The sequence below is a fragment of the Arthroderma uncinatum genome (genome assembly GCF_011692745.1).
Source record: "Arthroderma uncinatum strain CBS 119779 chromosome Unknown scaffold1, whole genome shotgun sequence".
In the NCBI taxonomy this organism is placed as follows: Eukaryota; Fungi; Ascomycota; class Eurotiomycetes; order Onygenales; family Arthrodermataceae; genus Arthroderma; species Arthroderma uncinatum.
Genome location: NW_022983863.1, coordinates 2,461,786 through 2,477,427, shown reverse-complemented (window position 1 = coordinate 2,477,427; position 15,642 = coordinate 2,461,786). Strand labels below are relative to the sequence as shown.

Below are 15,642 nucleotides of genomic sequence, written 5' to 3'. Positions count from 1 at the left end.
CAGCCATACGGCGGCCAGCCCCAGCAGCAGCAGCAGCAGTACTATCCTCCACAGGGAGCTCCCCAGCAGCAGCCCATGTACTATCAGCAGCAGCAGGCTCCCGTTGACGACCGCGGAAAGAGTGGTGGCGGTGGTCTATGTGCTGGTCTCATGGCCGGTTTGGCTTGCTGCTGCTGCTTGGACATCCTCTGCTAGAGAGACGGTTACAAGCAACAGCTACAGCTACAGTACAAAAGGATGGAGCTGAACGAGAAGGGAGTCGACCGATAACTGCTTCTCTTCAACTACGCCTGTGAACCTCGTTTGCCTCGTTACTCGACGGTCTAGGATGGGTGGATGTCGTGGGCTGGAGTTCGGCTGCTGTATCGCATCCTTCATCTCCTTATGTCTTTCCTACTTCTCGACTTGATGAATGTCTATCGACCTGTGTTTTGTTTTCTTGTGCTTGCATTCTGCTTTTCATTCGTTTTACTGCGTTGCCAGGCTCTAGATGCGATGGGTGATTTTTAATTTCTACTTTTATACCACCACGTTATACCCTGTTGTTAGTTGCTCTACACTTGCAACATGGCAGTATGAAAAAAAAATTGTAAAACCCGCTCTTTAATAACCATCTTCTTTATCCTGGTTCTAACCCCTTTATCTCATTCAGGCTTCATTGGTTGGTATGTTTTGTAAACGATCTATCTGTTGTGTTACGCTGAAACAGTCTGCCTCGAATAGCTATCAGGATGTCTTCATCTTCTTCCTGCAGTCAGAATATTTCTACTCTTGCTAGGGTGTATCCTAGACTCTAACCCCTCCCTTAGCTGTGATGCCACCTGTTACCAAGGAAAGGGAATTTTATCCGTGAAAGTAAATGTATCTTGATTTAACTCATGGGTTTCTGCATTTTTGTATAACCGTAACCTATGGCTCTGTGCTCAATATACTGATCTGTGCATATATAGTGCAAGAACTGCTCAGTAAGGGCTAACTTCAGCGTTGTCAAGAAATAAACACATCTACAGCTTAATAGAGCCTTCATAGGCTTAAATGGAATACCTACAAGCAAGTCATCTGTAATATAGATAGTAAAGGATGGTTTGGAGTCAGGGACGTTAGAGATTCCCTCTATATAACTATTAAAAATCCACTAATATTTTTCCTAGTTCCTCCCAATCTCGAAGATGTGACGCTCATAAACTCGCTTGATGAAACACTAAGGGTGTATTCCATGATATCATTGATGGTGTCCCTCATGCATCTACCCGCAACAATACCTATGTTTTGTTCACATGTGTGGTCTATTCAGCATCGTCAGCGGCATCAGCAGCAGCCTCTGTTTCCTTTGCTTCGGCTGGCTTTGTTTCCGCGGCGACGTTTGGAGTGCTGGTGCCGCTGGCCTTAGCATCAGCGGCCTTGCTCTCTTCCTCAAGGCGGTCAATTTCTTCCTGGGCCTTCTTGATGTTCTGTGAACGACAGTGTTAGCCTTGTGTGTTATCTAGATGACAGTTAACGCAGAGGTGTTAATAGGACTTACTTCAGCGGTTTTGCTGGCCTGGTTGCTCTTCCACTCCTTGACCTTCTCGACCAACTTCTCTACCAACGCTGGGACATCAGACTGGTTCATTGGGGGGTCAACCTTGACTCTGGCCAGGTCTTCAAGAACGCCAAAGCTGAGGTTAAATTTGCTAGCTTCTGGCTGAGCGGCAGCAGGGGCGTTGGCGGCAGGAGACTTCTTGCCCTTCTTCCCTTTCTTTCCACCGGTTCCGCCCATGAAGTAGTTGTCGTCACGGTCATCCTTCTTGATAACCTTGACACCCTTGATGTCAGAGGTATCGACGGTTCGGCCTACCTCAGCACGATAGGCGACGGACGAAGGCAGCTGAGTCTTACCGAGACCAAGAGAGGCGAGGTCATAGGTGGGATCGAAGTGTCTGATGAGACCCTCGGCGGTGAGAAGTTCGTCAGTGAAGGCAGGCATGGAAGCCTCCTCGAGCTTCTTGTCGGCGATCTTCTTCTTCTTCTCGCGCTCATAGACCTCCCTCTCGGTCTTTTGGCGTTCCTGACGGATACGATAGGCCTCCTGTTCGTACTCCCTGTTCGCTCTTCGCGCCTTGTGGTAGGAGTCCTTGATTTCCTTCACGGCGTTCCAGGCCTTTTGCTGCTCGGCGTGGATCTTGGTTCGTTCGTCACGGAGAGACTTGATGTTCTTGAAGACACCGTCCTGTTCGCTCTTGATTTCGTCCAGTTCCTTTTGGAGGGCGGTGTATTGTTCGCTGAGAGCCTTGGCTTCGGGGTTGTCCAGTCCTTTCTTGAGCGTGCTCAGCTGGGCCTTCATCTCGTCAATGTTCTTCTTGCCGTCGTCCATGGAGGAGAAGTTCTTGCGCTGCTTTCGCAAGTTGGAGATCTCGGCCAGGTTCTTCTTCTCGTCGACCAGTCTCATGGTTCCGGAGTCGACCTCCTTCTCCAGACGCTGGATTTCCCTGTCGACATCCTCAACGCTCTTGAACGCAAGTCTGTCACGCTGGTTCTTCTGCTCGGTGAAGCGAGCCTTGATGTTGGCGTCGACGGCGTTGATCTTTTCCTGGAGGGCGGTACGCGAGGCCTTGAACCCTTGCTGTTGCTGGCGGATTGCGGCCAGCTGAGTGCGCAGCTCCTGCTGTCTCTTAGCGACCGGCGAGCCCTGGTTGTTGGGAGTGGCAGACTCTATCTTAGCCTTGATGGCTTCCTGCACATTTCGATCTGTGTGAGCATGCGACTATCAATTTATGCGAGGGTTACCATACCAGTTTCTTCTGAGCGGTCGCCAGGTCCTTCTCAGCATTGGCCAGGGAGATTTTATACGCATTCTCATCAGGCTTCTCGGGCTTTGTCTTGTGCTCGCCAGCCGGAGCTGGAGCTTGCGTCGCAGTCGTAGCCATGGCGTCGTAAGCGAACGGAGGGCAGGTCAACGATTAAAAAAAAAGGAAATAAAATATTAAAAAAATAACGACAATTGGGCCTCAAGGAAAGCTGCCTCGAAGCGATGCCTTCGGCCGGACGTAGACACCAGAGTAAGCGGTAGAAGACGCAGAAGGGACTCCAGAAACCCGGTGGAAGAAGAAGTCCGTATATCGAACAAAAAGTACAGATTCTACTTTCGGCGAACCTTTTTTCCCTCTGTTTCTATACTTGGTCTGTGCGTCTTTTTTCTTTAGCCCTTTTTTTCTTCTTCCACATATCACAACATCTTACTTCTACTTCTACTTTTACTTCTACGTCGTCTGTGTCTTCGTCTATTCTTGTCTGTATCTTGTCTGTATTTTGTACATTCTTGCGAATCAGGTCGGACGGGAGTGCGAGCTCAGCGCGAAGCTTGACGCGCGACCATGGCGGACGAAGAATATTCCAAAGCCTCTGCGGAGGCGGATCGTGAGATGACACGGCTCTGGCGTACGTGGAGGACGGTGTTCGAACTGCTACTGGACCGTGTAGGTTTCCGATCTTTACGGGAGGCAGGAGATTGCCTGCTAACGAGAAACAGGGCTACGAAGTAACCGAAGAAGAGGTCAAGATCTCTCTCAACGAATTCAGACAGCGATACTCTGACGCCCTAGGCTTTCCAGAGTAAGTATCTATTCTCCGAATTGGACAATGGAACGATAGAGTGAAGAGAGAGGTCGCGCGCATAGAAGAATCTAACGTACTCCAGCCGGAATAAAATGCGCATCAGTGCCCGTCCGTCCCAATTGATGATGGAGAAATACACTCCCCTCCCTACTCCCTCGAAACCCAACTCAGTTCCCGAATGTGGCACGATCCACGTCGAATTTTGCAACGAGACCCAGAGCGTGGGCACAAAACACATCCGAGCCTTCAACCAGTTCATCGACCAACAAAACTACCACGCCGGCATATTCATCACGCAGTCTCCCATCTCGCCATCAGCTATTAGACTGCTGACCGCCATCCCGGGCCGATTCTGCGAACACTTTCTGGAGCAGGAATTGCTGGTCAACATCACTCATCATGAGCTCGTGCCGAAACATGTACTCCTCAGCGCGGAAGAGAAGAAGAAGCTACTGCAACGATACCGATTGAAGGAATCACAGCTTCCCAGGATCCAGAGTGGTGACCCTGTTGCGAAGTACCTTGGCTTGAGAAGGGGCCAGGTTGTAAAGATTATCAGGAAGAGTGAGACTGCTGGACGATATGCAAGTTACAGATGGGTTACTTAGTCGGAGCACGACGAACGGAGGGTTCTCAGGAGTTCAAACGGTGCCTGGTGTCAGGGTGGATTATTCTGTTTACTTTCCTCTTTTTTGTTTTATACAGCAGAGACGTCTATGGGTACGTTGCATCAAGATACGGGCAACAAAATCGACTAAACCTGTCCCGTTCCGGTGGTATAAGACCAGCACTCTGGATCTTGGGACGGGATTAATTGTTTCTATTTGACATGTGTTCATTAGCCAGAATATACTAGCTGATTCCACTTTTACAATTTGAGATTTGGTTTAGATTCAATACCGCTGTATGGTCAAACAACGCCTCGCTCCACCTCTAAATTGATATCTCGATCGTCTAAAGTTGATATAATCTCCGGAATCCGCACGTTGAGCCTCAAACTGTGTCTGCGCATTGGCCTTGGGCTTCTGAAACCGCGGTCCACCAAGCTCCCAGTTTCAGCTCTGCCAGTAACGATGTCAGTTGTGGAAGCTGAATCTGATACAACGACATTTGCACGGAGTTCGGAGTCGGAGTTGTGTGGTTTGGGATATAGGGCCTGCCAATTATCTTGCTACCTCCTGATGCCGTCTAATTAAATTACAATATTCCGACGTCTACCATGAAGAGATGACTATGATAATATATTTACTATTCGTATCTGCCTCTTCGGCAGTAATTACCCTTCCAACAGCAAACATCGCTAAGGGCCAAAGCCGTATCGTAAACACATCTGTACATAAAGGTATACTCCCATGCTCCTTCGTATATACTCCGTTGATACCGAGGGATGCATAGCCCTTGTTTCCAAGAAAACCATTTGTCATGGCCGTCTCAAACAAGCAAGAGCATAAAAAAAACACAAAAAGGGGACGAACATGTCATCAACCGGCCGGGAAGCAGCGGGTAGCAGGGATAAAACGACTCGGTGGGGCGTGTCGAGGAAGAGACTGCAGCAATGCCGAGAGCGCCATGGCGGGGATAGGGGTAGAGGGAGGGTATTAGGGTATCGGGTATATGGTAAAAGGGAGAGAGAAATGGAAGACATTGACGGGTTGATAGGAGGTGGTGATATAGGTGTGGAACATGAGATTGAGACATGGGGGTTACAGCACGCAGGCCAGGGTATAAACAGCGAAGCAAAGAGCCATAGCATGGTATTTGTACATATCCTTGAACTCCTCCGACCAGCGAAAAAGCAAATAATATATGGAAGCCACTTCCGCTAACCAAAAAGCAACGTAGGATATATGTACGACGAAAAAGATGTCAAGATGTAAAGGTGTAAGATGTAAGATGTAAAGATGTAAAAGATGTAAAAGATGTAAAAGATGCAAGGTAGGAAATCCGTTAAATGCGTGTCAGATCGTAAAGGTACTTATTCTCGAGTATTCGGATAAGTGTGAGGTGTATTCGTAGCAAGAGGGCTGTAGGTCATCTCGAGTAGCGCATATTACTCTCGAGGTCGCGATTTAGAAGGCCGCCCAAATCTTGGAGTTCTGGGACTCCGGGCTGGCCTGGTGATTCGTTTCGGGGTTGAGTATCGCTCGGTGATATGGCAGGAGAAGATGGTCTTCTATCGCCAGGGGCTACCCGTGCTCCACTCACTAGATAGGCAGTATTGAGAGACGGGCGCGAGAAATTGGGTAATCCGCGCGTGGCAGGATTCGTCGGCGGAGAAGGCTGAGCAGCGGGTGAGCTTCCATTATTCGAAGAGGAGAGGAATCCAGCAACGGTCCGGAACAGGTGGTTTCGAGTCCGGGGTTCCTGGGTGTCCGTAGAGATATTGGGTGCGGTGCGAGCAGCGGCGGGAGGGAGAGGTTCATCGGAAGGCTTGGGATGGTCGAGGAGGCCACCGACATCGTTCAGAGATACCTTGGAGAGGGACATGTATTTGGAAGGGGTGCCGCTGTTGGATCTACGGACCGCAGGACGGGCGTTTGTTTCTATATACTCGTAAGGATGGACCTTTAGGCCGCTCAAGCTATCAGTAGTGGACGTACGGTCGTCATCGGCAGTGTGCTGCGCAGATGGGAATTGCCAGTTGGGATCAACAGATCCACGTTTGGGCAACACTGCGTGCGGCATGGCCACTGGCGCAGGACGGATCTTCTGATAGCTCAACGGTCGAAGGCTTGGGTCCAGTCGGATTCCCAGGTCGCTGACCAGGTCGGCATCGGATCCCCAATGATGGTGTGTGATGGTGGCGCGGCGGGAGGTTGTTTGCTCAAGGCTTTCGCTAAACGAGGCTGCCTTGAACTTTTGCTTCTTCAGGCCTCGGTCTCTGACGAAGGAGCCTATGACGATGGCATTCGAGACGGCGGCAGCTGCGAGAATCTCGAGAGAAGCGAGTAAGGTGCGGTATTGCTGCGATCCCCGGTGGGAGATCACGGATGGAATGCGGTAGCAGGTGATGGCTACCAGGGCCAGCGGGAGGGTGAACAGCAGCGTCAACGAGATCTTACGTCCCGTAGGCATGGCTGAGAGCTGGATGATGGGTATAGGGAACATGACCAGCAGGAGATCGGTAATAACGTTGCAGGTCCCCATGGTGATGAGTTGCGCAAAGCCTTGTCGACACTGGGGCCCCGGATCAGGGTCAACCTGCCAGTAATGATCGAATGGCTGACACTCGGTCAAAGTCGTAATGACGACTGCGATAAACGTAACCGCAAGGAAGAAGCGGATGATCTGAAGGACATATTGGAACGAACGCCGCCATATCTGCGCTGTGATCCGTCCCAGGAACTCGGCTATCGTGAATTTGGCCGTCCAGATGCTGTAGATGCGTTAGTTATATTCCATATATGAAAAGATAGAGAGCTCACAAGACAGCGTAGAATATTCTTGCGCCCAGAACCATGCGACTCCCGATCTCACGGCGATGTATATCGTCCAGAGTAAATTCGTGATAGCGTTGCGAGGCGTTGTTGGTGCCGAATATCAAGACAACATGGGCAAAACCCATCCGTATGAGCAACGGTATGATGCTCAGCGCCATCACCCAGTCTTCAGGAAACAGCCGCTCGGTTCGAATGTATCGGCCGCAGACGCGCACCAGGATGATCGCAAGAGAAAAACCAGTCGCCCACCAGCTCACCAGCAGCGTCGGATTCACCTGCGCTCTCGTCTGCGGGCTCGGGGGGTGTGAGTATAGCCGCGCGGCGATGCTCGAGACAAAGTGGTCGCCCATCGTGAAGGCGAGATGATGTATAGACGGACGAGAAAGAAGGACTAGGCTCCAGACAATAACGACAGTCTTCGATCCAGGACCATTGCATATATGATAGTACAGTATACGGGGAATCACTTCATGGCGTTCACGGACGAGCTCATCTGACGGCGTCCATGAACACAAGCCTTCTTGCACCTTGACCAGCCTCGCTCAAGCTATGTGAGCCAGTCATAGACACAGGATGAAGCAGATGAAGATAAAATCCGGGGAAAGCTCCAAAGACGCTGGATGTTTGATATGTATAGCCCGTGCCCTTAGCCGTTTATTTGGTCTTGTTTCTTTTTCCGATGCCCAACCACACGTGGAAACTGACGTATATACAGACATATACAAGAGGGGAGAAAGGGAGAGAGATGGAGAAGAGGGAGAGGCCAGGGCGAGTGGAAGAGGACGAACTGCTGCTCCACCGTCCGACTATAAGGCTCTATGGACAGGGAAAAACTGACGCCTGGGACGCTGGTCGCTTCGGCAAAGAGCGAGGAAGAGTAAGAGAGGGACAGACGGAACGATCGTCTGCGAGAAAGTCAAGCGGACAGCGGCCAGGGACCAGGGTGAAGGGTTTAATTGTCGACCCTCTCAGGCTGTGGAGAAACGGACGTAAGAAGCCGGCAGCGATTGGATACGAGCAACAGGAAACCGACGTCTAGCGGGCGAGGGAGGCCAGCATCAAGGCTCAGGATATGCAGTTATCCAGCGTCCGCTGCATGGAGATATCAGACATGCCGCAGTCATCCACGCGGGTGTAACAGTGAACCATCTCCCTGGTCCGTCTTCATCTTCGTCTTTTGTCTCGTCTTCATCTTTGTCTTGTCTGGCATCTTGTCTGCTATCGAGGAGACCGTGACTCCGGCATCTTACGTCAAGCGAATCCAACTTCACGAGATACAAGACGACTTCGGGCATGATTGGATCTTCGCTCGACCGGATCCACCTCTCGCCTTCTGGGCAGTTACTTTTCTACTTTCTTTTTGCTTTTTCCAGTCCCTTTTACGCTTTTCGTGCGGAGAGTTCAAAACGGTGATAGAGATAACCACTGATAGCTGATATGGATACAGACTACGGACTACGGAGTAGAGATAGCAAGACGATGATGAAGATGAAGAACATCAGGGCCAGGTCTATATCGTCCTCTCTGGCAGAGACACAGACAGACACAGCGAGGCAGAGCGAGGCAGGCGAGGACAGGGCAAGATGCATGCGCGAAAGGGTGGCGTTTGGGACCGATACAGAGAGCACCCCGGCCGAGCTAGCAAGCCATCCTGTCCCTTAATTGTGCTAATAAGATTAGCCAGTCGTTGGCTCGTTGGTACTTTGCAGCGTCGACCTATTATCGCCTGGCTGTGGCCTGATTAAGGTCGACAGACTAATAGACGAGGATTCACAGACCAGCCCCTCTAGCCGCCCATCTGGAGTATACTATTACGTCGAATAACCGTTTCTGGTCGTGTGATGTTGCCTCCATGGTCATCGACTAGCTCGTTCAGGAGTTTGCAGCCATATCCATGGTATCTCGAAACGATATCCCATTCACCGCCACGACGTCATTAGCTGGGTTGGGCGAAGTCGGAGCATCGGCTAATATAGATGCTCGGCCAACGTCTTCTCGGAGCGAGATATGAATTTGGAAACGTCTCTAGTCTAGGGTCTACTGGGGATGTGCTTGTTCCATTCGATCCCTAATCGTCAAGCATCAAGGTAGATATCTACGACCGCGGCTCCTCGGTGTACATGAATGTGTAGCTTTGTGGCTGACAATACCCCACACAAGCTACCAGTATATCTCTACCTCTATCTACGAGTACTAAGTATATACGGAGTATGAATCTATTTCTGAACCACACTCCTTAACCACATTCCTAACTAGACAGAAGAGACGGCTTGAATCTCCACAGCGTCCACGCGGGCTCACATAAGCATATACGGGCGCCTTCGTCCAGGCACCAAGACCAAGATTGCAGTCCATCGGAAAATTCTTCATCTCCGCTAAATCCTCTTCACAAGCCTCCACGAGCTCCGGAAGATCTTCGGCTCGTTTTCGAATTAACTTGATACGACGACCCTGCAACATCCAGGGAAAACGTGAGCCTACTCTGACGGTTAGGCCTATGGCATAGCTTCTTGTCCCGCTCCACAAACCACACGAACTGCTTCCAGATCTATTTTAATGTCGCGGAGATGGCTGGATTGCGGCGGTATATGGGTGCCGCCCAAGAAGCAGCAAAGTAAGAAGACGGATGGAAATGTGCGGATTAAGCGGCCTGAGCGTCCCTAGATATCGGAAAAGGGACGTGAGATAGGAAGGACATGAGGCTGTTGAAGGACCCATGGAAGACGAACCTTGCTTCGCGCGTCGTCTCTGATCTGCTCCTGTTCATCCGACGCGATATGCATACATCTGGAATGTGACTCGACGTCCTCATGGATATGCAGCTCATCAGGATTATTTCCCTGCCACCATCCAAGATGTAGAAGCATGGACTGGACCCCGTAATCTAATCATGGGCTCCTCCGCTTGCATCGAGCGCCATCGCTCCATCTTGATGCCCCCCTGCGCAAACCCAGGCGACCGGATGTACTAAGGACCCGATTCCAAGCAAGTACGGAGGAACCTTCCGTATCCATCGCATGATCTTCTCTTTTTCTTTCATTCCCTAGTCGAACCGTGCGAGAGAATACTTGCTACTTATGCACAGCCATGCATGCTATACTCACTTTAGTAATCGCAGGAACGCATGTTGAGCATTGGGCGCCCGCGATTACAAACAAAGTCTATATTATAGATTATATTATTATTAAACAGGAGCTAGCATGCTATACAACGCAGCGAGTGTGGGTGCGCGCACGAGTTAAGGCCTTGTCCTATATGTGCCTCCGTATAGCCATCGTCAACGCCATGACAGCTGCGATATCCAATTACTTTAACTGCCAAGGAGTTTGTTCGAGATGTGTCAACACCGGCGGTTGGCTATGCCTTGCCTGTCAGCCCCTTTGTTTGAACATATACCATGTTAGTCTGGCTATGGAGGCCTAGAGGGCCTCCTTTAATACGTCGTGTAGCCAGTGTCTTCGCGGCGGACACCTACATCAAGCTTGTGAAGCTATCTAGAAAGGAGTACTCCTAGAAAGGAAGGCTCCTAGATATGTGCAAAGCTGCCTGCATCGGCGAGGTGCTATAGATACTCCGTCCCAAGCTGTTTTTAGGTCAGATACGGGATGTCGTCAACTGTGTGGCTTCGCGGTGTTTAGTATGATATGATGTAGCCCGTCCTGTTTTAAAATGGTCTGCATTACTCGGCTCCCGGAGGCATGAATTTACACACTAAAGGTACCTGTTCCTGTGGAAGGGTTGACTATCAAATCGCCGTCCCTGAACACTTGAAACACCCCTAATCCGTCTACTCCGCGATCCATTTGAGTAGGTAGAACGACTTAACCAAGCTCTAGACTTGTTCCAGGTAGCAGGATAGAGGTCCAGCGTATCTGACCGTATACATATCGTAATGAGGCCTTATACTAACAAAATAATAGATATTCATCTAACATATCCACAGCGCTGAATTATGTCACCCACAAATTCCTTATAAGTGAGCCAAAGCATTATTTGAGCATCTTGATATGCTAAAAGGACTGACCAAGTGTCCCTGTGTGAGTAACGTTCATATCATGGTGACTTATAGCCTACGCCGTAACGTCGGTCGATACAAGCTATGCCAAAGACTACAACGCAGAGATAGAGTATTAGCCGGGGATCTTCCCTTCGCTAGCACATATCCTGCATATCTAACTGGTGTCCCGCAAAGGTCAGAGGTATGCATCATGCAACAGCGGGCGGAGCGTGGAAGGCCCCGTCCTCCTCCCTCGCTTTGATATGAGTGCAAAGATGCCTCCAAGCGACACTTATACAATATATATATATTACTTGCATGCAGCTAGTCACACTCCTACTATCCTGCAGGCGACATCTCAACAGTGCTGTGACGAAATTCTCCGAAACCTCCTTACTCGCGGTGTTATTCGTGATGATAACGCCCCCTTCGGTCATCCTTCTTCTCCCAGCCTCACCGAGACCCTCATCGCTTCGAGCTGCCCACCAACCTTCTCGCCAAAGGGACTGGCTCGGAGCATTCTCGTTTTCGTACCCAGACGCCATCGCCATACATGAATCTACACACGCTAGTCTGGGGAAGCGGGTGGTTGCATGTGCCAGAGAATATCACGTCTCGTCGATGGAGCCTATAAGATACGAGGAATTATGCAAATCTCCCGCTTTCATGATATAATTAGGCCAAAACTGCCTTGGATTCGAGCTTACCGCGAATGGCTGGTCCCCTTTGCTTTTTCTCTTCTTCTCTCTCTTTCTTTTCTTTCCTTTTTCCCGCTTAGGTCTCCCCTCTAAGCTTCTTTCTGGAGGCTTTTTAGACTTCCTTTTGCCCTATTCGATGCTTTGCATTCGATGCGGACCGTATTCTCATCACACGAGGGCGCCGGTGATCTTTACTCTCAATGGCCAATTCGATGTTGTATCTTTTGTGTGTGGGAGTTTTGTATCTCTCGGGCTCTCGGGCTTCAAGAATAGCTCTGCTTCTTTCGTTTTTGCTTTTTGGCCTTTGCTGCCTAACGAAGCCGGAGGACTCTGCATGTGTGATGGGAAAGATTTCTATGGTCTCTTCACCAGTAGAGCTGCCTTGCTCTTCTGCTGGATCCTGATTTTCGGCCGAGCTCGGCAGATGAGCCACTCATACAGAGTAGATGGCGAACAACTGCAATTGTTGTTCATCAGCCATCTTGGAACTCCTAATCCATTTCTTATACCCATCAAGGCCAGGCTACAATATGAAGACACAGGATGCCTTTGGAATAAGACCCTTAGAGCCGTTAAATGCTCTCTATACCAAACCGGCGATAGATTGGGGTCAAGATGAACACCAACGCACCTAGTCCCCGTATTCTCGGCGAGACGGTTCCTGGAAACCAAAGTGAAACAATCAGAACTATCAAGGCAGGCCAAGTGAGATTTAACAATCTAACTATAAAGATAGATTGGCGGCCCGAGCAAACAGGAGAAACCAGGCCAACTTAGGGGACTAATCCATGAAACAGTCCTTCTTCTATTAACGATGCCTTGCGTATGTGCAGTTGCTTCCCAACCCATATCGCCCATTCACAGCTTTGCCCTGGGTTGGGCCTCAAGTCTATAAAACTGTTCATAAAATTCCAATGACTTGGGATTCACCACTGTAGCGCTGACTTGCACTTATTCCCGCTGATGATCTTCTTAACAGCAATTTCAACCTTCTTACCATTGATGGTCACCGGTATTTCAGGCACTTGAAGGATAAACCTGGGAACATGACGCGGCGATAAGCTAGTTCGTATAGCCAGCCTCAGCCGTTGTTGAAGCTCGGGTGTCAAGGTTTTTTCCTTCTGGTTCCTCATCTTGATGAAAAGGAAGACCTCTTCGTCTTTGTCGTCCTTTCGGCGTCGTCTAACGCATAGAGTATCCTCGATTTCGGCGTTGGGGTCCTTCGGATATGGCATAGATCTCTGCACTGCCAAATCGGAATCCTGATGGATTCAAGACACCATCACTATGACCAACCGTTAGTCATTTAAAGGGTACATCCCGTTGTTCTCTTATCTGGGAGCATGACCTACCTTCTTCCGTGCATTGAGATACCCTTGGTAGCAGGATTCACGCTGATCCAGTCATGGAGGAAAGAGATTGAGAAGAGGCGAGGCGGCACGGCTTCCAATCCACCCATGTCTCCAACAGGTTTCCCCCCCTTTGTGCCGCGATATCATGAAAGCTCCGCAGCAGCTTTTGGCTTGGACGCCAGTTACCGACATGCCACTCAAGAAAGGGGTGGCTGCCATCTTTCGGAAGAAGATACCTTAGTCCCCACATATACTCCTTGCCGTAGTCACTTTCTGGATAGTTTTTCTCGATATCTTCACCAGGACAAAAGCGCATACACGTAAATAGCTCAGCCTTCTCCAACAATGGCATTCTCCCTAACGCCTTGACAAATGTTTCCAAGAATGGCTCTATAACCTCATCTACAGGCACGATTCGGAACATATTGGAACCAAAGTCCTCCCAGTGACCACCTTCCTCGTCCCAAACCTCGTCCCAATGCTCATCCTCGGGGTTTTCTTTGACTGGGGGGTAGTGAGCTTCGGTAACCTCGAACGTGGTCGTATCTCGGCCCTCCCCCCGCGGGCCTTGGAAGTACCATGTCCCAGAAGGTGACATAGGTTGAAATTCGACATGGAGATATTTCAAGTACGGCCAAAATGGAGACTTGGCCTTGTCTTCGTTGGGTAAAGGCCAGAAGAGATTTCTATCAATACATGCATGTATATTCAGGTCGACCACGCGCTGTGAGATTATGCGAAGGCCCGAGCTAAACGGATCGTAGGATAGTAGGCTAATCAAGTTAGGCAAGGGGAGGGTTTCATCATGACTGCCAAAGGCATATCGGAGACCAGATAAGATCTTAACACGTTCCATCTTCGCCGGTAAGGTAGCTGCGTTCTGCATAATGCTACCAAAGGCATGCCTTGCATCGCGCCACGGACCTTCCCATGGCCGGCTAAAATGAGTGAGAACAGGGTATTCATAAGCCAATGGCCACTCTTCCCGAAGCCACTGACAATCCAAAGCAACTAAATTGGGGAGCTTGGAAACGAGTGCGGGTAAAACACCATAATCTAAGGACTGCGAGGTGGAAGGCACACCAATCCTAGTATCACCTTTACCAACCCCATGCTCACCAACGCTAAGACTGTTGACCGACGAGAGAGTAGGCAGGTTCTTATGCGTGAGCAGGCAGAGGCGCCAGCTAAGATATTTACGGTGGTGGCAATCCTTGTGATTGTTATGATGATGGTAGGGAGCGCGGAGGCGTAAGTGAATGTTCCTTGGTTGATTGTGCGGGAGCTCTCGTTCCTCCAAGGTCTTGATCATAGTAAACAAAGCTGAGATTTGACGAGTAAAAAGCTCATTATATGACTGGAGGTCTTTAGCTGTCACACGGCATGGAAGTTCGTTCTCATCAGTGGATATCTGGGTCGGAAAGTCGTTCTCATCAGTGGATATCTGGGTTGGAAAGTCGATATGGATGTCTATAGAGCGGAGGTAGCGGCTGCGATGGCTGTGATATTTCTCTAGAAAATCTTCGATGCTACTGTCTGTTCTGAAGGTATAGCCGCGCCAGGCAGACTGCTCGACAGCGACTTGGAAAAGGCGTGAGACCGTGAGTAGCGGGCGGCGCTCATAATACTCGGCATGCTCGACGATGAGGTGCACGAGCTCTGGTAGAGCAAACGCTTTCCTAGCGGCCATGATGAGGCGACAGAGAATTAAGACATCAATGAGGGAATGGCGAATGCGGCGTTGGTGAGAAAGGGAGATGGAAGAAACTAGGGCGACCTCGCAGAGCTTTTCCAAAGTACTATCCCACCATCGCAATAAGAAGCAAGGATCCTGTTATAGTAAACTACGAGTATTAAACCATCTGCTCAGTGATATCGCCTTTTTAGCTCAACATCCGGCACCTGTGGAGACGATCCTGAGCCGCAACTGACAAGGGGGAGCTAAAATGCCCGTGGGCCCCTGAATGTGTTACATATTTTGACTTACCTCGATTCCCATATCTGGTGATATGGAGGAGAAGACGGCACCGATAGAAGCTGAGGCTAAGAGAAGCACAACGCTCCAGATAGATGTCGATACAATAGCACCAACTCTGTCACCTTGCTTGATTCCATGTTGTAATAGAGCACTTCGAACCACACGGATCCGTTCGTTGAGCTGAGCCCATGTTACAGGTTCGCCGTCAAGGGGATCAGACTCTCTCAGCCCGATGAGGGCTATAGCATTGGGATCCTTCCCTTTCAATATGTTCTCCGTGTAATTCAGCTGCACATTCTCAAAGAACGGTGGGATGCTGTTGAGTGGGAGAGAATCATCATATGCTCGGGTGATATTAGGGGGAAGTTCTGGGACAAGTCCAATGTATTTATACAGATCGATCCAAAAATCATGCGGCCTTTTGACGCTCCATTGTTGAAGTTGATGAGAGTTCTGAAGGTTAACATTGAATTTCTTATTTACCTGGAGCCGGTATTGGTCAATCGGGTAGTTCCCAGCATCCGGAGACACCCAAAGTGGCGTTTGTGAGCTTGATGTCATCCTTGGGTATTGCTCGAAGCTG

General features: G+C 49.8%; 4 protein-coding genes across 4 annotated transcripts; 1 reads left to right on the top strand and 3 right to left on the bottom strand.

The window, feature by feature from the left end:
* Nucleotides 1-1,286: 1,286 nt before the first annotated feature.
* GIQ15_00756 (uncharacterized protein) lies at nucleotides 1,287-2,906 on the bottom strand (the record flags this gene model as incomplete). Its single annotated transcript, XM_033548173.1, has 3 exons — nucleotides 1,287-1,451; nucleotides 1,523-2,713; nucleotides 2,772-2,906. 3 exons carry the CDS (start codon nucleotides 2,904-2,906, stop codon nucleotides 1,287-1,289), a joined length of 1,491 nt encoding a protein of 496 aa, XP_033409124.1.
* Nucleotides 2,907-3,353: 447 nt separating this feature from the next.
* GIQ15_00755 (uncharacterized protein) lies at nucleotides 3,354-4,202 on the top strand (the record flags this gene model as incomplete). The annotated part of the gene is made up of 3 exons (XM_033548172.1): nucleotides 3,354-3,455; nucleotides 3,509-3,591; nucleotides 3,677-4,202. 3 exons carry the CDS (start codon nucleotides 3,354-3,356, stop codon nucleotides 4,200-4,202), a joined length of 711 nt encoding a protein of 236 aa, XP_033409123.1.
* A 1,423-nt stretch (nucleotides 4,203-5,625) lies between these two features.
* Nucleotides 5,626-7,384, bottom strand: GIQ15_00754 (uncharacterized protein; the record flags this gene model as incomplete). The annotated part of the gene is made up of 2 exons (XM_033548171.1): nucleotides 5,626-6,970; nucleotides 7,020-7,384. The coding sequence occupies 2 exons, from the start codon at nucleotides 7,382-7,384 to the stop codon at nucleotides 5,626-5,628; spliced, it is 1,710 nt and encodes a 569-aa protein (XP_033409122.1).
* Nucleotides 7,385-12,655: 5,271 nt separating this feature from the next.
* GIQ15_00753 (uncharacterized protein) lies at nucleotides 12,656-15,620 on the bottom strand (the record flags this gene model as incomplete). Its single annotated transcript, XM_033548170.1, has 3 exons — nucleotides 12,656-12,975; nucleotides 13,268-14,912; nucleotides 15,069-15,620. The coding sequence occupies 3 exons, from the start codon at nucleotides 15,618-15,620 to the stop codon at nucleotides 12,656-12,658; spliced, it is 2,517 nt and encodes an 838-aa protein (XP_033409121.1).
* Nucleotides 15,621-15,642: the final 22 nt, after the last annotated feature.